Source organism: Armigeres subalbatus, chromosome 3 (assembly GCF_024139115.2).
Source record: "Armigeres subalbatus isolate Guangzhou_Male chromosome 3, GZ_Asu_2, whole genome shotgun sequence".
Taxonomy (NCBI): Eukaryota; Metazoa; Arthropoda; class Insecta; order Diptera; family Culicidae; genus Armigeres; species Armigeres subalbatus.
In genome coordinates, this window is record NC_085141.1 from 308,696,751 (window position 1) to 308,720,805 (window position 24,055).

Consider the following 24,055-nt stretch of genomic DNA (forward strand, 5'->3'; position numbering starts at 1 on the left):
GAAGTATGTGTATGTGCATGTGTGCAAAAAAATTTAACTCATTTTTCGAAATCTTATCCTGAACCGATTATTTAAACGGCGAATCCTGTTTCACATTAAAAATCAGCCCGAACTCACTATGGGCTCAAAAGTTATGACCAAAATACAAATTTTTATACTATGCCTGAAACTCGATTTGTGCAATTGCACAACCTCATCACATTTTCCGGGCACTTAACCTCATCCGATTTGCTTGCAACAAATTGCATCCGGCAGCAATTATAACAAATGTGAATTTTCAATTCAATCTATCTTTATTTACGAGATCTTCAACCCTAGGCCGGTTCATCTGGTATAAATAAATGTGAAAAATAAGTCTTATTCACCAATTGTTATTTTAGACTTTTCATATATGTTTATCAACTATTTTGAACGAGCGAGAAAGGCATCATCACCGCTAGGTGGATTAATCAGGGTTTTTTCTGAATAACTTTTCTGTATACTTTTTGCCTTTCTCGTATACTAAGTATACGGTAAAGGCTATATGATCGCTCCAAAAACAAACTTTTTATAGAAGGCCCGGAGACCCATAGTGTTATATACCAATCGACTCAGTTCGACGAATTGAGGTGATGTCTGTGTGTGTGTGTGTGTGTATGTGTGTGTATGTGTGTGTGTGTGTGCGCAAAACTACTAAAAAAATGTCACTCATTTTTCGGGCACTTATCCTTAACCGATTTGCTCGCAACAAGTTGCATTCAACGCAGAATCCTGTCCCATTGTTTCCTATTTGAAATTGGCCAGATCGGACTATGGGATCGGAAGTTATGGCCAAAATACAAATTCATACAAAAAAATCGCGTAAAAAATGTCACTCATTTTTCGGGCACTTATCTTCAACCGATTTCCTCGCAACAAGTTGCATTCGACGCAGAATCCTGTTCCATTGTTTCCTATTTGAAATTGGTCAGATTGGACTATGGGCTTGGAAGTTATGGCCAAAATACAAATTCATACGAAAAAATCGCATAAAAAATGTCACTCATTTTTCGGGCACTTATCTTCAACCGAATTGCTTGCAATAAGTTGCATTCGACGCAGAATCCTGTCCCATTGTTTCCTATTTGAAATTGGCCAGATCGGACCATGGGATCGGAAGTTATGGCCAAAATACAAATTCATACGAAAAAATCGCGTAAAAAATGTCACTCATTTTTCGGGCACTTATCTTCAACCGATTTCCTCACAACAAGTTGCATTCGACGCAAAATCCTGTCCCATTGTTTCCTATTTGAAATTGGCCAGATCGGACTATGGTATCAAAAGTTATGGCCAAAATACAAATTCATACGAAAAAATCGCGTAAAAAATGTCACTCATTTTTCGGGCACTTATCTTCAACCGATTTCCTCGCAACAAGTTGCATTCGACGCAGAATCCGGCAGCCCTTACTTTGCACCGTTCAATGTGGAAAAACGATCCATAAAAGAATGAAAAACGATCCATAAATAACATCTGAATGTTCCATAAAACGCTACCATAAATCCATAAAATAGTTCGAGAGATTCCATAATAGTAGTTTGTGCAACTAGTTGCAAAAAGATGATTTTTTCAGCACGAGTTGTACGTTTATCCAACGAGGCTTGCCGAGTTGGATAAATACTACGAGTGCAGAAAAAATCGAATTTTGCAACGAGTTGCACACGCTATTTTTTGCAATGACGAAAAATGGGCTTTAATATGATAAATCTATACCAAAATTGTAGAATCGAATTTACTCAACATGATCATTCATGCCAATAAATTATGTTGCGGCAGAGAACAATAAGATTCCATCTTATCGTGCCAAATTGCGTAGCTTGAAAAGCTATGAAGCGATGGATGCAATTGCCTTTGAAAAATTGTGATGTTATGTCTAACAAACCATTTCATTTATTACGAGACGCTTAGAGTACACTATTTAAACACTCACCCAAACTAATTCAGCTAAATGTAGTCATGTAACTACTGTCCCAATGTAAGTTTTTCATTATAGCACCGAAATGAGTGCTATAATGAATATTATGCAACCCATTTGAGTTGCATAATGGTCATTAAAGCACCCATTCTGTTGGTATGGAAAAGTAGGCCGTTTTATCACTCAAATGACAACTGTAAACCAGGTATTATGATCAGGAATTGCAAAAAGAATATTTTTATGATCCATAAAACTTTGAAAAATGATCCATAAAAACTATATATTGATCCATAAAATTTCAAATTTGCGCAATTTATATCCTGATGATGATCCATAATTTTGGTCAAATGATCCATAATTTTGATAATGTGATCCATAATACTTGGAAAGAAGGCCAATGAAACTATATTAATAGATCCACAAATTTTATAAAATCTATGGATCATTTATCAAAATTTATGGATCATATCACCAAAACTATGGATCATTTGAACAAAGTTATGGATCAAATGGCCAGAATTATGGATCATATGACTAAAATTATGGATCATATTAGTGAAATTATGGATCATCATCACGATAAAAAAATGTGCAAATTTGAAGTTTTATGGATCAAATTATAGTTTTTTATGGATCATTTTCCAAAGATTCATGGATCATTTGTCACATGTTCATGGGAAAATAGCAAGAATTGTATTGCTTTTCTTGACCATGTTAATGGAACATATTTCCCAATTAATTGCTAACTTTTAGCTTAGTTATGGATCGAAAAATTATTCTTTATGGAATCTCATTAACTATTTCATGGATTTATGGTAGCATTTTAAGGAACATTCAGATGTTATTTATGGATCGTTTTCAAGGCTTGGAAAATTCGTTCAAAAACGAACGAATGCTTCGTTTTTAGCCCGCAGTGAGGTTTTAATTTCGGTGCACCGATTGATGTGCGCTCGATTACGTGCTGCTGGCTGCACGAACAAGGGAAGAGGCAAATACAAAGCACTCGTTTTATACATTGAAAGTGGGGAGTTTTGAACGTGGCATCTTCACAAGCCGGGTAGTGCCGAGGAGGCATCGTTCAATAGGGCAGCGTGAAATGAGGATGCTTTCTTCGTTCATCGGCAGTGTTTCAGATGAGAGTGAGCGTTGTGTAAATACAAAACCATATTAGCGAGAAAGAGAGAGAATGCATCATATACCTCTCTTTTACACATTCATTCCAACAGAAATGCGCAACTCATTAAAAGGGAGGCAAGAGAGTCAAATATTCTCTGCACTAGCGGGTGTTTCATTTCACTCTCCAACTGTTTCGTACAACAGTGCTATATGGAACGAGGAAGCATTCTTCACTAAGCACTTTGAAACTGTTCTCTCATGAAGCTACCTTCCTCGGGAGTATATCTGGTGCTGAAGCATCGGTCCTCATCTTCATTGCTTCATTCATCCAAGCCCTGATCGTTTTACATTTTTTTTATGGATCCGTCTTTATCGTTTATATGCAAAAGCATGTTTTGCCGCAGAATCCTGTCCCATTGTTTTCTATTTGAAATTGGCCAGATCGGACTATGGGTCAAAAGTTATGGCGAAAATACAAATTCATACGAAAAAATCACGTAAAAAATGTCACTCATTAATCTGGGTTTTTAATGGAAAAATCGCTAAAAAAAATGTCACTCATTTTCCAGGCACTTTTCCTCAATCGATTTGCTCGCATTAAATTGCATTCGAGGCAGAATATCTCATAGTTTCTTATTGAAAATTGGCCAGATCGGACTATGGGCTTAGAAGTTATGGTCAAATTACTGTTTATTATGAAAAAGAGTTCAAAAAAGCCTAGCTCACTTTTTCAGCACTAAGACCTCATGTATTCCCCAAGCAACACAAGTTCAACAAATCTGGTTGCAGTAACCATATTGTGACTGAATCCGGTCATATATAAGTTACTGTGATTTATGTGCAATATGTGTGCTTCTCAGGTCGCTCGCAACAGATTGCATTCGACGCAGAATCTTGTCCCATTGTTTCCTATAGAAACTTGGCCGGATCGTACAATTGGGTCAAAAGTTATGGCGAAAATACTAATTTTAAAACTACAAAATAAAATGCCATTTTTTGCTCTTATGCTCATCCGATTTGTTTGCAACAAATTGCGTTTGGCGAGAATTTTTTTTATGCATATAAACAAATATGAAAAATAAGACTAATCCACATATTGGTGTTAATTTAGATTTTTCCAAACCTTTTGAACGAACGAGAAAGGCACCATCACCGCTAGGTGGATTAATCTGGGTTTTATAAAATATCTCAACTGTTTTCCTATTTCCCATTTCCAGTACTACAATGATCCAAACATCAAGCCCTGGATTGAGCCCGCCAACAATAGCAGGATTGTCCCATGTGAATCGTTCGAGCATCATTCAGACTATACCTCCATCATCACCCAGTTCGATCTGGTTTGCTCCAGGTAAGTCCTTCCCCAGCGATTCCCAATGTTCTGTTCGATTTATTTAACTTCACCCACATCATCAGGGACATTCTGGTGGCAACCACTCAATTTTTCCACCTGTTTGGAGTTCTGCTCGGCGGCATCCTAACTACTGAATTTTTGAAGACGATAAGTCCGAGGAACATCATGCAGATAGGTAGGTCTTGATATCTGAATTAAATTGGCTTCTCACATGTTAATCGTAATGATCGAATATCTACCCGCAGGGATGTATACGCAAATCATTTGCGGCTGCTTAACTGGACTGATCAACATATTCGAGTTGCACATGATGTTCCGTTGCATGAGTGCCATTTGCTGTGGCTTCATGTACAATGCCGGCGGTGTTATAAGTGAGTAGCGTTTTTGATTACGTATATTCAAATTCACGGCACTTCCACACGTTTTACAGTGGGTGACATCACCGGAGGAAAGTACAAAACCGCTGCCATCTGTCTGTTCGAACAGTTTTGGTCGCTCGGTGTGATGATGCTTCCTGGAGTGGCCAGTCTTTGGAGCAGCTGGTCCCAGCTGTATTTGGCAATCTCGCTGCCAACCTTCATATTGATCATTTTGCACAGGTGAGTAACGATAAATTTCTTGGATGTTCATCTTTGGTAAAAACAAACAGATAATGAATACCTGAACAGAATTCTCCCTTTGAAAACATGTTTATTTTTTGAAATCTTTAACAAGGTTCCTCGAAAATCGTCAATATTAAGAGGAGAGGATTTCGAATAGAGTGATGGTCCAGATCTAGTTGCGTGCGATAATTGTTGCCGTCACTAATCTGAAAAACTAGAGACCAAATGGCTTTACTGTTTCAGTCTTTCATTGACCCAGGTTGAAGGTGCCGTTGATTAAGTCGGTTCTTGAAGATGCAGATGCAGAGAGGCTGTAGTCAAATAGTTTGTTGAATTCTGAAAAATACTCGGGTCGATCGCCTCGCATTATAAATCTCAGCCTCTAGCTCGCTATAACAATGATACTCGTGTAGTTATCATGAAGCCAAGAGAAGATCACAACTATAACCCGCTTTATTTGTATTCCGCATATTTCGCAATCCCATCTTCTGTCATATTCTGACAAAATAACTTGCACGCTATTTTAGTGTTTGTCTATTAACTCCCTTAATCACCTTTAATCATCTATCCCATGTGCTGACTTTTGCCACCTTCTTCGAACAATTACAGGTGGGTTCCAGATTCTCCCCGATGGCTGCTCAAGCATGGAAGAGTGCGGGAAGCCAAAGGGTATCTGCTGGAGTGCGCCAGGTTTAACAAAACCGAAGCAAATATTCCGAACGATTTCGATCATCAGCTGAAGTCGTACTCCGATGCGGCCGTTGAACAACCGGAACCCGATTCGTGGTGGACTATTTGGGGGGAGAAGAATCGCAGGAAGAATCTGATTTGTGTTCATCTGGCGTGGTCCCTGTTCATCGTGGTGTACTATGGGATGCTGTTGAATATTCGAGCATTCGGACGGGACCACTTGCGGATCAACACCGTGATTGCGGGTAAGAGTTATTACATAGGAATCGAGTTCGGTGTAATTAGAATTAACTATTGCTTACAGGTTTATCGGAATTCACCGGAACGTCAATAGGATTCGCGTTGATCATGTTCACGAAGAACAAGTGGTTTTGGACTGGACTGTTCAACATTGCTGGTGGACTTATTACATATTGTGGATGGTTAATACCTCCAGAAAGTTAGTAACTTATCAATTTGTACGAGAAACTGACAAAACTAAATGTTCCTATTTCTACTTGCAGTCACAGGGGACAAGCGAGTCGCTCTTCTGATGGTTACGGCAATGGTCTCTAAGATGAGCATTTCTTGTGCGTTGTGTATGCTAACGACTTGCACTGCGGAGCTTGTGAGTGAAAACAAGAAGAACGGCGTCGTCTACTCTACCATAGTGTGGGCGAGGGTGAGTAAATATCAGTCACAAACCAACACCACATGCTCAACGTTCTGTTCCTTGTTGCAGATCTGGCTACTGACTTCACCATTTATAGGAGCCACGGTCATATTTGGACAGTTGATTCCTCAAACGTCTTATGGATCGTTGGTTTTGCTCGGTGGAATTATCGTTGGATGTATAAACGGACCTCGGACACATCCCAAGAAGGTGCCCAAGAAGAACTCAGTTTATCCAGAAATAATCTCGACTTCCGCGAACTGGCCTTCGGACAAAACGAGTGGAATAACCGATTTGAAACTATAAAAATAAATCGAACAGGTTGGTTTTTCTTGAATGCCGAAAATGCACGATGAACCACATTTAGGAGGACTATCAAAGACGCTATACCCAACAAGCGGATGTCGTATTTGCTAACAATTTTGTATACATAATGCAAAATAATCTAATCAAATACGTCACATTGATTTGTGTGCACTATGAGTTGGGATTGTCACCAAATAAAAAATACACCTTTAGAGGCAAGCCATAAACTGGTGTCTCTGACAAAGTTCTTCAGAAGATCATCTACTACAACTTTTGTAAAGCCATCAATCTTATGAAGTATAGAACTAAAAAATATCACACTTTTACGGGGACTGACCATTATGCTCAATATCTCCAAAGAAGCGAATTAACTTACTGATGAAATGTCTTGAAGACACTAATAATGCTAAAATGCAGAATAATGGTTCTTATTAATTAAACGCACACGAAACACGATTCCAGCCACCGTGCACCCATCCGATAATAGGCAAAAGATGTGTCGTCGTAAGTGAGGTGATAAGCCGTCATTGGATCTCTGGATGTTCGTAATGACATAATGCAGTAATTCAGGATTGTAAGGGTATTCTCTTGCAATATGCCCCTTTTAGAGACCAGGACCAGGACTTTGTATTTGCTTGTGAAATTATTTTGAATTTTTTCGGTGAATTCTTATTGGTTTCTTATTGATGTTTCCGCTATGAATCTCTTCAGAATGTCCAGAAAAAAACCTTATGAAATTCACAATAAATTCATATGAATGTCCTTTTCTTAAAACACCACTTGTACCTATTTCCTAGGCAAATTCTTCCAAACTTTCTGATACATCATGGCTACCGAGCAACCGATAAATCAAAGCAATCTATTGTATGACATGCATACCGTTTTGGCTCAAATCCCGAACATGACTCATATTCCGAACATTGGCGTTATAGCGCTCTAAAACTGAAATTTTCATCGGTTTGTTGTACTGAGGATCAAGATTACATACAAATTCAAACTCCTGTGGAGAAAATTACACGAATAAAGCCAAAATGGCCAGCAGCGACCGCAAGCAAATAATACAATAGTTAACAATGAAAATTATGACTACACACTTTCAAAACTTGGTTGGTTGATAGAAATAAGCTATCCAACAAAGTACTCTGCGGGACAGAGTTGTCGACAAAGACCCGGAAGGACCGGGCGGCGGGAGAGAAAGCTGTGCACAAAAACTAGGATGTTGCCATGTCAAGCAGGTGCTGTAAGTTATAGTACTGCAATCCATGCATCTGCTCAAACAAATCCAGTTTTGCATCAGTCTACGAACGACCAAGATCTCCAGAAACAACATCCATCATATCCGAAGGAACGACAGCCTCCACCGATATTTCAATCAGGTCAGAAGGAGTCAACTAGGTGGCTTTCAAACCGTCTTCCATCCGCCGTCAACAGGGAATCGGAACGCTACATCGCAGCCAGCTATTCCTGTACAGTGGCCACAGAATGCTAATGTAAGCAATGCAGCAAATCATCACCAGCTCCCAGTGTTTAACCAGTATCCAGTCGCATCACCATTCAACGCTCCTCATCCGATCAGCCACTATCAGAAGACGTACCCGACAGGATGGCAAACAATACCAGCTTGGAAGTCTCAAAATACAACAAACCCGTTGACGAATGCGGCTGGTGAAACGTCCACTAGAACCGTGCAGCAGAATCAAGGATATAGCATTCCACAGACACATCCGGGTCAAGTCTCGAGCCTCCATCCGGTATCCAATATGGAAAGCGTCTTGAGTGCGCAGCATTTGGCAGCACGTCAAGTGGTATCGCGCGAGCTTCCTAGATTTTCGGGGGATCCGCTCGAGTGACCGATGTTTATAAACGCATACGAATCTACTACGGCAATGTGCGGAATTCGGCCGGACGAGAACCTTGCGAGGCTGTAAAAAAGCTTGATAGGTTGTGCCAGGGAGAAAGTTCTTAGCATTCTAACGCTCCCTGCGGCGATTACAGAGATAATTGAAACACTACGAGACGAATGTGGTCGACCGGAACAGTTAGTTCACTGTCTGCTAGTGAAAATACGACATGCTCCGACGCCCAATGTTAACAAACTCGAGACTCTTATAACGTTTGGCAGAGAAGTGAGGAACTTGGTTACCTACATCGAAGGGGCGAACTTGCAAGACCATCTATCTAATCCCATGTTATTGTCGGAGCTAGTAGGAAAGCTTCCACCAAGTCTACGATTAGAATGGGGACTTCACACGCAGAAGCTTCCCCAGGTATCACTGAAGGCGTTTAGCGAATACGTTACCTCGATCAAATTGGCTGCTTGCAAAGTATCGCTACCTACCGATAGTTATCAGGACGAAAGTCGGCGGCACAAGAAGGAGAAAGGTGGTTACATAAACGCACACACTGTGGAAGGAAAAAGTGCTAGCGTAGCAAGTACTAAAAAGGAGTTCTCTACCAAAACCGAAATAACCTTCAAACCTTGCCCGGCTTGCAACAAGAATAGTCACAAACTTCGGAACTGTGAGAAATTCACTGCTTTCAGTGTGCACCAGAAGAGGCGTTTAGTCGGCGAGTTGAATATATGTCAATATATGGCCGCCCTCTTATTCGGTTCTATATGATGCCCTGATGCTCTGGACAAAATTTCAGCCAAATCGGTCAACGTTTGGGCGGTGCTAAACTCGTTGGAAGTTTATATGGAAAAATGTATGCAGAAACATCCAAAAACAGTGATTTGCAGTTGGACGGCACAATTTACGATCAAGGACCATGATACTCATTCAGTTCTCGTAGAATTAAATACAGAATGTTATGCTGAAAACCGCGAGAAGATTAGAGTTTATTAGGCAAAGATATTAGCATTTCTCTGACGTGGGGTTTGAGCAAATTTCGTTTTTTTTACCTTTGAAAAGACATAAATTCACCCCTACAACACTCCAGTAAAATGCTTGGCCCATCACAAAAATTGGAAAAAGTTTTTCCCATACTAATTTGAGCCACCCTATTGGGTAGCCATGGCAAGTGGCCCTGCAGGTCAAAAAAATCCTGTGACATCGACGGCTGCACTGAATTTCATCATAAGTTGCTGCATACACCGAACACCAAACCAAGCGGCACTGTATCTCAAGCAGGACCGTCAGGCGTCATATCGACGCATTGTTCTCGTCAAACCGGCGTACTTTTCAAAGTGCTTCCAGTGGTTCTTTCTAGTAATGGAAAGTCTATCTTCACCTTTGCCTTCTTGGACGATGGATCAAATCTTACGCTGGTGAAAGAAGATATCGCAGAGGAGCTAGGATTGAACGGAAATGTTAGTTCGCTGTGCATTCAATGGACGGGAAGTGTCACGAGGACCGAGGCAGCGCCAGGTGGAGTTGCGTATTTCAAGTGTCAACGGTGGTCCAGGTTACAAGATTTCGGAGGTGCAAACAGTTCCTAATCTGGGCCTACCACAGCAAAGCTTAAATTATGAGGAACTTTGCAAGCAATTTCCCAATTTGAAAGGACTCCCCATACGAAGCTTTTCCAAGGCAGTTTCTCGAATGCTTATAGGACTGGATAATGCGACGCTGAAGTTAACGTTGGATAAACGGGAGAGACGCAGCAGAGAACCGATAGCAGCTAAGACACGACTGGGGTGGACCATCTTCGGAGGTGGAGCAAAAGCAAAGCAGTCTACCGGTCGCGTGATGTTTCACAAGTGCAACTGTAAGGCGAACGAAATGCTCAACAGTCTTGTTGGTGATTACTTCGCTTTGGAATCCATCGGAGTGAGACCTATTTTGCCTCTGGAGTCACCTGAAGATCAACGTGCTAGGCAGATGTTGGAACAGTTTACAAAACGAACCGATTCCGGAAGGTTCGAATGCGGACTATTATGGAAAAACGACAACTTTGCATTTCCTTATAGCTACCAAATGGCAGAACGTCGACTAGTTTGCCTGGAAAGGAAACTGGGCAAGGATCCAGCACTTAAAACAAAAGTGAATATCTAGAACGCGCATGAAGCCACAAAAAAAAGAGTTGCAAAATTGTGATCCACATCGGGTCTGGTATCTTTCACTGGGTATAGTGCAAAGCCCACACAAACCAGGGAAAGTGCGCATTGTATGGGATGCGGCGGCGCGGGTAGGAGAGGTATCTCTAAACTCTATGCTACTGACGGGACCAGACCTACTAACTCCACTGATGAAGGTCTTGTGTGGATTCCGTCAACGACAGTACATAGCGGTAGGAGATGTTCGCCAAATGTTCCACCAACTTTTGGTTAAGCAAAGCGATCGACAATCACAAAGATTCCTATTTCGATTGAGTCCGGAACAAAAACCATCTGTTTACGTTATGGACGTAGTTATCTTCGGGGCGTCATCCTCTCCATTTATTTATTTATTTACTAAGGCCGGAGTGGCCTGTGCTGCACATAAAAGACTTCTCCATTCAGCTCGGTTCATGGCTGCACTTCGCCAACCACGCAGTCTGCGGAGGGTCCGCAAGTCGTCCTCCACCTGATCGATCCACCTTGCCCGCTGTGCACCTCGCCTTCTTGTTCCCGTCGGATCGTTGTCGAGAACCATTTTCACCGGATTACTGTCCGACATTCTGGCTACGTGCCCGGCCCACCGCAGTCTTCCGATTTTCGCGGTGTGAACGATGGATGGTTCTCCCAACAGCTGATGCAACTCGTGGTTCATTCGCCTCCTCCACGTACCGTCCGCCATCTGCAACCCACCATAGATGGTACGCAACACTTTCCTTTCGAAAACTCCCAGTGCGCGTTGGTCCTCCACGAGCATCGTCCAGGTCTCGTGTCCATAGAGAACTACCGGTCTTATAAGCGTTTTGTAGATAGTCAGTTTGGTACGGCGGCGAACTCTATTCGATCGGAGCGTCTTGCGGAGTCCAAAGTACGTACGATTTCCAGCCACTATGCGTCTCCGAATTTCTCTGCTGGTATCGTTATCGGCGGTCACCAGTGAGCCCAAGTACACGAATTCTTCAACCACCTCGATTTCGTCACCACCGATAGAAACTCGTGGTGGGTGGCTCACATTGACCTCTCTTGAGCCTCTTCCTATCATGTACTTCGTCTTCGACGTGTTGATGACTAGTCCAATCCGTTTAGCTTCGCTTTTCAGTCTGATGTAGGCTTCCTCCATCCTCTCAAAGTTACGTGCCATGATATCAATGTCGTCGGCGAAACCAAATAACTGGACGGACTTCGTGAAAATCGTACCACTCGTGTCAATCCTTGCCCTTCGTATTACCCCTCCAAAGCGATGTTGAATAGCAGACACGAAAGACCATCACCTTACCGTAACCCTCTACGGGTTTCGAAGGGACTCGAGAATGCCCCTGAAACTCGAACTACGCACATCACCCGATCCATCGTCGCCTTGATCAACCGTATCAGTTTATCCGGAAATCCGTTTTCGTGCATTAGCTGCCATAGCTGGTCCCGATCGATTGTATCATATGCGGCTTTGAAGTCGATAAATAGATGATGTGTGGGCACGTTGTATTCGCGGCATTTCTGCAATACCTGACGTATGGCGAACACCTGGTCTGTGGTAGAGCGTTCACCCTAGGCCTGGTACTGCCCCACGAACTCTCTTGCAATTGGTGTTAGTCGACGGCATAAAATTTGGGAGAGTACCTTGTAGGCGGCGTTCAGCAATGTGATTGCGCGGTAGTTGCTACAATTCAGCTTATCGCCCTTTTGTAGATGGGACACACAACACCTTCCATCCACTTCTGCGGCAGAACCTGATCCTCCCAAACCTTGGTAATTACCCAGTGCATCGCTCTAGCCAGTACTTAACCATCGTGTTTAAATAGCTCTCCGGGTAGTTGGTCAGGGGCTTTGTTGTTTTTCGGTCGGGCGATCTCCTCCTGGATTTCCTGGAGATTCGGAGCCGGAAGTCGTATGTCTTGCGCGAGTGGTCCCAGATTCATTACCATACCACCACTGTTGTCTGCTACATCGCCATTCAGGTGCTCTTCGTAGTGCTGCCGCCACCTTTGGATCACCTCACGCTCGTTCGTAAGAAGGTTCCCGTTTATGTCCTTACACATATCGGGCTGTGGCACGTGGGCCTTACGTGAACGGTTCAACTTCTCATAGAACTTTCGTGTGTTATTAGCGCGGTACAGTTCCTCCGTCTCTTCACGGTCTCGATCTTCCTGCTGGCGCTTTTTCCTCCGGAAAATCGAGTTTCGTCTGTTCCGCGCCCGTTTGTATCGTGCCTCGTTCGCCCTCGGGCGGTGTTGCAGCAATCTCGCCCATGCTGCATTCTTCTCCTCAACTAACTGCTCACATTCGCCGTCATACCAGTCGTTTCTCTGATCCGGAGCCACCGTGCCTAGTGCAGCGGTTGCGGTGCTTCCAATGGCGGATCGAATATCTCTCCAGCCATCTTCAAGAGATGCTGCGCCTAGCTGCTCTTCCGTTGGGAGTGCCACTTCCAGCTGCTGCGCGTAGTCTTGGGCTAGTCTACTGTCTTGTAGCCGCCCAATGTTAAGTCGCGGCGGACGACTCTGACGCGGGTTGATCACCGTCGAGAGTTTTGAGCGCAGACATACTGCGACGAGGTAGTGGTCGGATTCAATATTCGCACTGCGGTAAGTGCGTACGTTCGTGATGTCGGAGAAGAATTTACCGTCGATTAGAACGTGGTCGATTTGGTTTCCGTTACTTGATTAGGTGATTTCCATGTGGCCTTGTGGATATTCTTACGGGGGAAGAAAGTGCTTCGGACTACCATTCCGCGGGAGGCTGCAAAGTTTATGCATCGTTGGCCGTTGTCGTTCGATACGGTATGCAGACTATCCGGTCCGATGACCGGTCTATACATTTCCTCCCTTCCTACCTGAGCGTTCATGTCACCGATGACGATTTTGACGTCCCGCAGTGGGCATCCATCGTATGTCTGCTCCAGCTGCGCATAGAACGCTTCTTTCTCGTCGTCGGATCTCCCTTCGTGTGGGCAGTGCACGTTGATGATGCTATAGTTGAAGAAACGGCCTTTATCCTCAGCTTGCACATCCTTGCGTTGATTGGCTGCCACCCAATCACGCTTTGGCGCATCTTTCCCAGCACTATGAAGCCGGTTCCCAGCTCGTTGGTGGTGCCACAGCTTTGGTAGAAGGTAGCCGCTCGATGCCCGCTTTTCCACACTTTCTGTCCTGTCCAGCAGATTTCCTGCAGCGCTACGACATCGAAGTTGCGGGGATGTAATTCATCGTAGATTATCCTATCGCAACCTGCCAAGCCTAGCGACTTGCAGTTCCATGTTCCAAGCTTCCAATCGTGACCCTTTATTCGTCGCCTAGGTCGTTGCCGATTGTATCGAGTCGTATTATCTTCTATGTCGTTCGTAATAGTTGTTTTTAAAGGCGGCTTATTGGGCCTGCGCAAACCCCCTGTCTCGTCGGAGGGCCGTCGTGTCAGGGCTGTTTAGCGTCCCACCTAACACCAGGACTTGGGCTTGTGCGCTTTGAGCGGCACACGGTCGCTTTGGCGGAGCCTACTTGCGGATACATGCAGCTTTTTATAGAGGTTTAACAGGGCCCACTGTCAAACCCCACCACATCCTAGGCAGGCGCCACAACTCGCAAATGGCCTGGGGAGGGATCGTCAAGCCCTTGGACATAGTCCCTGCTGCCCTGGTGCTGCTGTCATCCTCTCCATGCCTTGCGCAATATGTGAAGAACGCCAATGCGAAGAAGTACGAGGAGGTTTATCCAGAAGCAGCATCGGCGATTATCAATAACACCTACGTTAACGATTATTAACAGTGCGTATCGTAGAGGAGGTTCGATGGATTTTTAGTAGAGCTGGATTCGACATTAGGAACTGGCAATCCAACTCCGATGAGATTCTTCGACGGGTCGGGGTAGACGTCGATGAGACTACGAAACGTTTTTCAGTGGAGAAGTCTACTGTTGCAGAACGTGTTCTTGGTATGTCGTGGGACCCTAAAAACGATTTATTCAAATTTATCACACTGTTTCGTGAAGATCTGAAGCTTTTACTGTCCGGTCATATCGTTCCAACCAAGAGGCAAATTTTGAGGGTAGTTATGAGCCATTTTGACCCACTCGGAATCATAGCCACCTACACAGTGCATGGTAAAATACTAATCCAGGACGTGTGGAATTCTAGAAATCATTGGGACGATCCTAATGCGGAAGAAGATTATGGAGCCTGGCAGTGTTGGGTGGAATTAATTCCAAATCTGGTGGAGGTGCGAATGCCAAGGTGCTACTTCCCGAACTACAGCCCACGAAGTCTTGATACCCTTGAGCTCCATGTCTTCGTAAATGCTAGTTTGTTGGCCTACTGTGCTGTGGCCTATTTCCGGATCATCGACAATGGCGTTCCAAGGTGTACTCTAGTAACGGCCAAAACAAAGGTGACACCTCTGAAACCTCAATCAATACCAAGGAATGAACTAAGTGCCGGAGTGATTGGAGTAAGGCTGGTCAAGAGTGTCCAAGAAAATCACTCCATTCCAATCAAGAAACGGTATATGTGGACCGACTCAACCACTGTGTTAGCCTGGTTGAAAGCTGACCCAAGGAAGTACCAACAATTTGTGGCTTTTTGAATAGCAGAAATTCAATCGGAAACGAAAATTGAAGAATGGCATTACGTTCCTTCTAACCTGAACCTTGCTGATAAGGGGACTAAATGGGGCAATGGACCATGTTTCAATTCAGAAAACTCATGATTCACAGGACCGCCGTTTCTACTTCGACCAGAGAATGAGTGGCCACGTCTGCCGATCAAACTTGCGGAGCCGTTGCAAGAAATTAAAGCTGTTCATCATCACGTCGCATTTGTTGATCCGGCAATCGATTTCTCAAAGTTTTCACGTTGGGAGGACCTTGTGAAAAATCTAAGCTACTTGTATCACTTTGTTCATTGTTGCAAAAAAAAAAATCACAGAGTAAAAACAAACAACCGAGTGACAATCTGGATCAGAAAGACTATGCGGCAGCAGAGGCAAGTGTGTGGCGCGTAGTACAAAGCCAAACATATCCCGCAGAAATCTTCATTATTCGCAAAAACTCTGAGCTTTTGATCAATGAGCAAAAATCGTTGAAAAAAACAAGTGCCCTCAGGTAAGTTTCTCCGTTCTTAGACGACGCAGGAGTTTTGCGGATACGTAGTCGCATTAACATGAAGAATGTCTGCTATTCGTTCGACTTTCAATCCTGTAATAGTTCCCAGAGGAAGTCACGCTACCAATCTCCTTATACACAAATATCATCAGCGATACGGACATGCAAACGTCGATACGGTCATCAATGAGCTACGCCAACGATACTATATACCCAAAATCCGATTTGCCGTTAAAACTGTGGTTAAACTGTGTATGTGGTGTAAGGTCTATCGAGCGAGGCCAGTCGAACCAAAGATGGCTGTTCTACCACATCCAAGAGTGACGCGTTCGACCCGTTTACATTCACAGGACTGGATTATTTCGGACCATTGATCGTTAAGCGACGTCGCACTAATGAGAAGAGGTGGGTGGCACTATTCACGTGCCTTATTATACGAGCTGTTCACGTAGAGAAAGTGCACACAATGTCAGCCGCATCGTGTAAAATGGCAATTCGTCGTTTCGTTTCACGCAGAGGATCGCCGCAGAAAATATTCAGTGATAACGGGACGAAAGGTGCGCTCAATCAAGGACGCTTTCAAGCATTGCACCACAATAAACGTTTAGACGATGAAGAGCTGATGACATTTCTTGCAGAAGCCGAATTGATCGTCAACTCCCACCCTCTTACATTTGTGCCCATAGAAGACTCAACAGAAGAAGCGGTGACTCCAAACAACTTTCTGCTTATGAGTTCAAGTGGTGCCAACAATTCGTCGCGGATTCCCATTAGTGAAGAAGTATTCTTGCGGGTGAATTGGAAGTTAATGCAGCAACTGTTGAACCAGTTTAGGAAGCGGTGGATTCAAGGCTACCTTCCAACAATAGCGCGTCGAACGAAGTGGTTCAATGATGTACGTCCGCTCCAAGTGGACGACCCTGTTGTCATCGTAGACGAGAATGTCCGCAATGGGTGGCTGAGAGGTCGAGTTGTTGAAATCTACGCTTCGCGGGATGGTCAGGTGCGGAAGGTGGATGTCCAAACATCGTCGGGGGTGTTTCAGAGACCAGCGATCAAAGTAGCCTTGCTGGATGTCCTGGAGAATAGTAAGGCCAATCAAGGATGAGTCATTACGGGTCGGGGTGTTGCGAATTGCCTGCAATAGGCCCTTTGGATCGAATCATCAACGAGTCGACGCTGAAGCATTTGGACGCGGTGCTTTGATTGCCAACGATGACATGTCTCTGACAGCTTGCGAAGGATGACCTCAGCAGAAAACGAGTGGAATAATATGCCATGTGAAAGTATATACAGAGCTAGTGATCTTAATTTCTAATTTCTATAATTATCTATTGAATTTTCTAAACTATTGAATTTGTTATTAGTTTATCTATAGCAAGAATTGAGAGTTAAAACCAGCGGTTATAGCACCGACAAAGTTATAGTCTAAATTTATCCAAAACCTAAATAACAATCGCATTTGTACGGAAACTCGTTGCTTCACCTCATATACTAGAGTCGGAATTCTCATTGGAATTTGTAGACAGTGTGAAAACTAATTTTCGAGTTACGGAAAAACCGAACTTCGGAAAAGTTTGTAACACTACGGGAGTCTGACCTTGTACGTTCCCTGGTTGGGTGGTGGGCGTTCATATCTCCTAAGAAAAAAGGGGGAGACGGGGTCTAACTGATGGTGTCACTCACTTTTTGTTTCATGGCGGGTAGCGTTCCACATGGGAGGTATACATTCACATTGGTGATAGGAATGCTATCTCGGAGACTGACTCCAACGACTGGGAGGTCTTCACAGAAAGACGTCTAAAGGGATCTCTAGGAGGATCCCTATCGCCACGGACTTCATATTTGTACCTACCATACCAACCCATTTGTATTTGCCTCCAGAGGAACGATCCATGGAGACTGGTGAGATGCGGTTAACCTCCTGGATGGCTAAAACTCATCTATCGTTTGTTAACAGTTCCAGGTTGGGCAGGTTGTACCAAAAGCCATAGGATACCACTGAAGACAAAGTTTGGCCTCTAGTGGAAGCGTAGGGATCGGAAAAGAGGCAGAAGTATTTCCTAGATCAGAAGGGTGAAGAGCACTTTGGGAGTGGATATCCTCGAGGGTATCCGGAAGAGTACTGTTGTAGACGGGAGTGTCTTGGGTGGTTGAGTAAGAAGGAGCTGGATTGGATTTGGTGACATGCTGATTGCTGGTAGTGGTAGGACTTATCGCTCAGGTTGGACAGGCCGAGGAGCCTAGGACGTTGAATCTGTTGAGACTTCCCGGGCAGAAGCCATGAACAGAATAACAAAACATGATATGGACTTGATTGATATCTATCTATCAATCTATCTTCTTATGTATATATAAAACTAATTTTTTGTATGTTTGTATGTATATTTGTATGTATGTATGTATGTATGTATGTATTAGGGTGGCTCAAAAACACCTTTTCAAATTTTTTGATGGGCTGCCCTCCTATTCGGTTCTATTTGATGCCCTGATGCTCTGGAAAAAAAAATCAGCCAAATCGCCAAATCGCCAAATCAGCCAAGTTTATATGAAAAAATGTATGCAGAAACATCCAAAAACAATGATTTGCAGTTGGGCGACACAATTTACGATCAAGAATTATGATACTCATTCACTTCTTGCAGAATTTAATTTAGAATTTAATTTAATTAAGCTGAAAACCGCGAAAAGATTAGAATTTATTAGGCAAAGACATTCTGCTAAACCTCTATAAAAAGCTGCATGTATCCGCAAGTAGGCTCCACCAAAGCGACCGTGTGCCGCCCAAGGCGCACAAGCCCAAGTCCTGGTGTTAGGTGGGACGCTAAACAGCCCTGACACGACGGCCCTCCGGCGAGACAGGAGGTTTGCGCAGGCCCAATAAGCCGCCTGGAAAACCAATTATTACGAACAATATAAGAGATAATGCGACTCGATATAATCGGCAAAGATCTAGGCGACGAATAAAGGATCACGATTGGAAGCTTGGAATATGGAAATGCAAGTCGCTAGGTTTCGCAGGTTGCGACAGGATGATCTACGATGAATTACATCCCCGCAACTTCGACGTCGTAGCGCTGCAGGAGATTTGATGGACAGGACAGAAAGTGTGGAAAAGCTGGCATCGGGCGGCTACCTTCTACCAAAGCTGTGGCACCACCAACGAGCTGGGAACCGGCTTCATAGTGCTGGGTAAGATGCGCCAACGCGTGATTGGGTGGCAGCCAATCAACGCAAGGATGTGCAAGCTGAGGATTAATGGCCGTTTCTTCAGCTATAGCATCATCAACGTGCACTGCCCACACGAAGGGAGACCCGACGACGAGAAAGAAGCGTTCTACGCACAGCTGTAGCAGACACACGATGGATGCCCACTGCGGGACGTCAAAATCGTCATCGGTGACATGAACGCGCAGGTGGGAAGGGAGGAAATGTATAGACCGGTCATCGGACCGGATAGTCTGCACACCGTATCGAATGACAACGGCCAACGATGCATAAACTTCGCAGCCTCTCGCGGAATTGTAGTCCGAAGCACTTTCTTTCCCCGCAAAAATATCCACAAGGCCACATGGAGATCACCTAACCAAGAAACGGAAAACCAAATCGACCACGTTCTAATCGACGGTAAATTCTTCTCCGACATCACGAACGTCCGCACTTACCGCAGTGCAAATATTGAATCCGACCACTACCTCGTTGCAGTATGCCTGCGCTCAAAACTCTCGACGGTGTACAACACGTCTCGAAGTCAGACGCCGCGGCTTAATATTGGGCGGCTACAAGACCGTAGACTAGCCCAAGAATACGCGCAGCAGCTGGAAGTGGCACTCCCAACGGAAGAGCAGCTAGGCGCAGCGTCTCTTGAAGATGGCTGGATAGATATTCGATCCGCCATTGGTAGCACCGCAACCGCTGCATTTGGCACGGTGCCCCCGGATCAGAGAAACGACTGGTATGACGGTGACTGTGAGCAGTTAGTAGAAGAGAACAATGCAGCATGAGCGAGATTGCTGCAACACCGCACGAGGGCGAACGAGGCACGATATAAACAGGCGCGGAACAGACAAAACTCGATTTTCGGAGGAAAAAGCGTAAGCAGGAAGATCGAGACCGTGAAGAGATGGAGCAACAGTACCGCGCTAATAACACACGAAAGTTCTATGAGAAGTTCACGTAAGGGCCACGTGCCGCAGCCTGATATGTGTAAGGACATAAACGGGAACCTTCTTACGAACGAGCGTGAGGTGATCCAAAGGTGGCGGCAGCACTACGAAGAGCACCTGAATGGCGATGTGGCAGACGAAGATGGCGGTATGGTGATGGACCTGGGGGAACACGCGCAGGACATTATTCTGCCGGCTCCGGATCTCCAGGAAATCCAGGAGGAGATTGGCCGGCTGAAGAACAACAAAGCCCCTGGGGTTGACCAACTACCAGGAGAGCTATTTAAACACGGTGGTGAGGCACTAGCTAGAGCGCTGCACTGAGTAATTACCAAGATTTGGGAGGAGGAAGTTTTGCCGCAGGAGTGGATGGAAGGTGTCGTGTGTCCCATTTACAAAAAGGGCGATAAGCTGGATTGTAGCAACTACCGCGCAATCACATTGCTGAACGCCACCTATAAGGCACTCTCCCAAATTTTATGCCGTCGACTAGCACCAATTGCAAGGGAGTTCGTGGGGCAGTACCAGGCGGGTTTTATGGGCAAACGCTCCACCACGGACCAGGTGTTCGCCATTCGCCAAATACTGCAGAAGTGCCGCAAATACAACGTGCCCACACATCATCTATTCATCGAATTCAAAGTTGCATACGATACAATCGATCGGGACCAGCTATGGCAACTAATGCACGAAAACGGATTTCCGGATAAACTGACACGGTTGATCCAGGCGACGATGGATCGGGTGATGTGCGTAGTTCGAGTTTTAGGAGCATTCTCGAGTCCCTTCGAAACGTGCAGAGGGCTACGGCAAGGTGATGGTCTTTCGTGTCTGCTATTCAACATCGCTTTGGAAGGAGTAATACGAAGAGCAGGGATTAACACGAGTGGTACAATTTTCAATACGTTCGTCCAGCTAATTGGCTTCGCCGATAACATAGATATTATGGCACGTAACTTTGAGAAGATGGAGGAAGCCTACATCAGACTGAAGAGGGAAGCCAAGCGGATCGGACTAGTCATCAACACGTCGAAGACGAAGTACATGATAGGAAGAGGTTCAAGAGAAGACAATGTGAGCCACCCACCGCGAGTTGGCATTGGTGGTGACGAAATCGAGGTGGTAGAAGAATTTGTGTACTTGAGCTCACTGGTGACGGCCGAAAATGATACCAGCAGAGAAATTCGGAGACGTATAGTGGCTGGAAATCGTACGTACTTTGGACTCCGCAAGACACTCCGTTCGAATAGAGTTCGCCGCCGTACCAAACTAACTATCTACAAAACGCTCATTAGACCGGTAGTCCTCTACGGACACGAGACCTGGACGATGCTCGTGGAGGACCAACGCGGACTCGGAGTTTTCGAAAGGAAAGTGCTGCGTACCATCTATGGTGGGGTGCAGATGGCGGACGGTACGTGGAGGAGGCGAATGAAACACGAGTTGCATCAGCTGTTGGGAGAACCACCCATCGTCCACACCGCGAAAATCGGACGACTGCGGTGGGTCGGGCACGTAGCCAGAATGTCGGACAATAACCCGGTGAAAATGGTTCTCGACAACGATCTGACGGGCACAAGAAGGCGAGGTGTGCAGCGGGCAAGGTGGATCGATCAGGTGGAAGATGACTTGCGGACCCTCCGTAGACTGCGTGGTTGGCGACGTGTAGCCATGGACCGAGCCGAATGGAGAAGACTCTTATATACCGCACAGGCCACTTCGGCCTTAGTCTGAATAAATAAATAAATAATCGTTGTTCGTTTGTTTGGTGGTGAAGGCCGTACATCTCGAGGTAGTGCCGGACTTATCGACCGCCGCGTGCATCAACGCCGTCAAACGTTTCATCGCGTATCGCGGCCGTGTCCTCGAATTGCATTGCGACAACGCGACCACATTCGTTGGAGCGGATCGCGAGCTGCGCAAGCTACGAAAGGAGTTCCAACAACAATTCAAGTCCAAAGAATGGGGCGAGCACTGCGCAGGTAATGGCATCACGTTTCGCTTCATCCCTGCCCGCTCTCCACACTTCGGAGGCATCTGGGAAAGCGGAGTGAAATCCATTAAGTACCACTTTCGTCGCTTCATGGGACAGAAAATCTTCTCCATGGACCAACTCCTTACTGTCGTAGCCCAGATTCAGTCCGTCCTGAACTCCCGTCCCCTCGTTTCCATGTCCGACTCCCCTGATGACCTGTCCGCTCTGACTCCAGGGCATTTCTTGATTGGGAAGCCTCCTGTCTCCATTGCTGAGCCGGACCTACTTCACCTGTCCCCTAATCGCGCCACCCGTTTGCAGCACATGCAACGCTCTGTTCAGGACCTGTGGCGCTGCTGGTCACGAGACTACGTTAGCCAACTACAACAGCGCAGCAAATGGAGGCGCCCATCCGGAGACATTCGTAAGGGTCAACTAGTTCTGCTGAAGCTCGACAACTACCCGCTTCTACAATGGCCCCTCGGGCGCATTATCAAAACTTTCACCGGTTCGGACGAACGAGTCCGAGTTGTTGTGGTTAGGACAGCTTCTGGCCAATGCAAGAGGGCAATCACGGAGGTCGCTATTCTCCCGATCGAGTCGGAAGATAAACCAGTGGACACATCGATGTCAACATCAACTAAAAACGTGGTAATAAGTTGAAACGGACGGTTTCAACGGCGGGCGGCATGTTGTGAACGGCATCTTATATAATCACCTGAAATAATAATAAATTGAATTACTTTGAATTGTTAACAAATACATCAAAAACAAATTGTCTCTCACCTTCCTTCCTCACCCACCTTCCTTCCAAATTGTCATATACCTTACCTCCAAAGTCATGCTAGACACACTCACATGAAGACACGAATTACACAATCTCAGTTGAATACAAACCATCGAACAGTAAAGTAAGCGCTCTTTCTTTTACGCGGTCCGAAACCACTTCTAACCGTCGGGAATCCACCGTAAAGTCGTCGGTCGTAGTCGCTGCCGCACTGCAAGTGTCCTGTTCAGAACAGAGACCAATTCGGCGAAATTCTTGCAAATTTACTCCTGTAACAGTATACTTGATACAGCTCATGATTCATGCGTCTGCGCCTCACACCATTTTCTACTTACTTTTCAGTCGAAAAGTAGAGAGTTTTGTATAGAGCAAATTTTTGTTTCCGTCTGCATGTTTCCGTACCTAAGCTGGTTACGTAATCCGTAAATGCCCTATTCGCAATACGTCTTTTCACGAGAAGCGTCACTATCACATGCCACAAGCGTTCCAAGGTAAAAAAAATCTTCAACAATTTCAAACACATCCCCATCAAACACTACCTCAGCACCAACACTACTAGGTCTTCCTCTATCTCTACCTGCCACCATGTACTTTGTCTTGGTAGAGTTGATGGTCTTATCCTCGCCGTCTCCCTCTTCAGTCAGACAAAAGCCTCCACTATTGCCATGAAATAATGAACTTCGTGTAATCCCAGAAACATGCTTAGGCTTTCATCCAAGCTTCGAGGGTATTGTTTGTTTTAGAGGTGGGGATTTTATATCATAGCCACCAAGCAACCAATGGATCAAAGCCATCTATTGTAATTTGATTATGACATGCAATAAACTTTCAAATTGTTTAATTATTGAAAATAGATTTTGACATTTTTAATTTTGGAAAGAACGGTGGAAAACTTACATTGTTATGATCTTTTATTCACAAGCTACTTTTGAAGGGTCAAAAATCTACCTTCAGGAATTTTGCTCGACCTTCAAACTCAAATATTTTGGCATCAAACTCTTTTATTGCTTTGAAAAGCATTCAAGCATACGAATTTTAGGATATGTTCTGTGAGAAAGTCTAACAAATGTTGTTTGGGTTAACCTTTCCGTCCCCGTCTGTTTTTAAGGGTTTTCAAAAATCTGAACTGCTGTAAAAATCGCATTTCTTGACCGATTCTTTCGCAACAAGTTGCATTCCATCCGGATGGATCCCAATTTTTGATTTATACGAGGCTATCCACAGTTCGGTTCCAGAATTATTCCAGATTCCGTTGGGGTCAGTTGTCCCCGGAATAAGTGGCCATTTACAATTTTAAGTCAAAACAGGTCGTCCGACACCTCAAACTTCACGATTTCACAAAGCAATGATG

The 24,055-nt window shown here is 44.8% G+C and overlaps 1 protein-coding gene across 1 annotated transcript in view; it reads left to right on the forward strand.

The window, feature by feature from the left end:
• LOC134220706 (organic cation transporter-like protein) overlaps window positions 1-6,714 on the forward strand; it is a 35,859-nt gene extending 29,145 nt beyond the window's left edge. The window contains exons 3-10 of the mRNA XM_062699805.1: window positions 4,270-4,400; window positions 4,466-4,578; window positions 4,649-4,774; window positions 4,834-5,002; window positions 5,615-5,940; window positions 6,000-6,134; window positions 6,199-6,356; window positions 6,417-6,714. Coding sequence (XP_062555789.1) covers window positions 4,270-4,400; window positions 4,466-4,578; window positions 4,649-4,774; window positions 4,834-5,002; window positions 5,615-5,940; window positions 6,000-6,134; window positions 6,199-6,356; window positions 6,417-6,653 — 1,395 coding nt within the window. The 3' untranslated portion in view covers window positions 6,654-6,714. The remainder of the gene's footprint in view (window positions 1-4,269; window positions 4,401-4,465; window positions 4,579-4,648; window positions 4,775-4,833; window positions 5,003-5,614; window positions 5,941-5,999; window positions 6,135-6,198; window positions 6,357-6,416) is intronic.
• The last annotated feature ends 17,341 nt before the right edge of the window (window positions 6,715-24,055 follow it).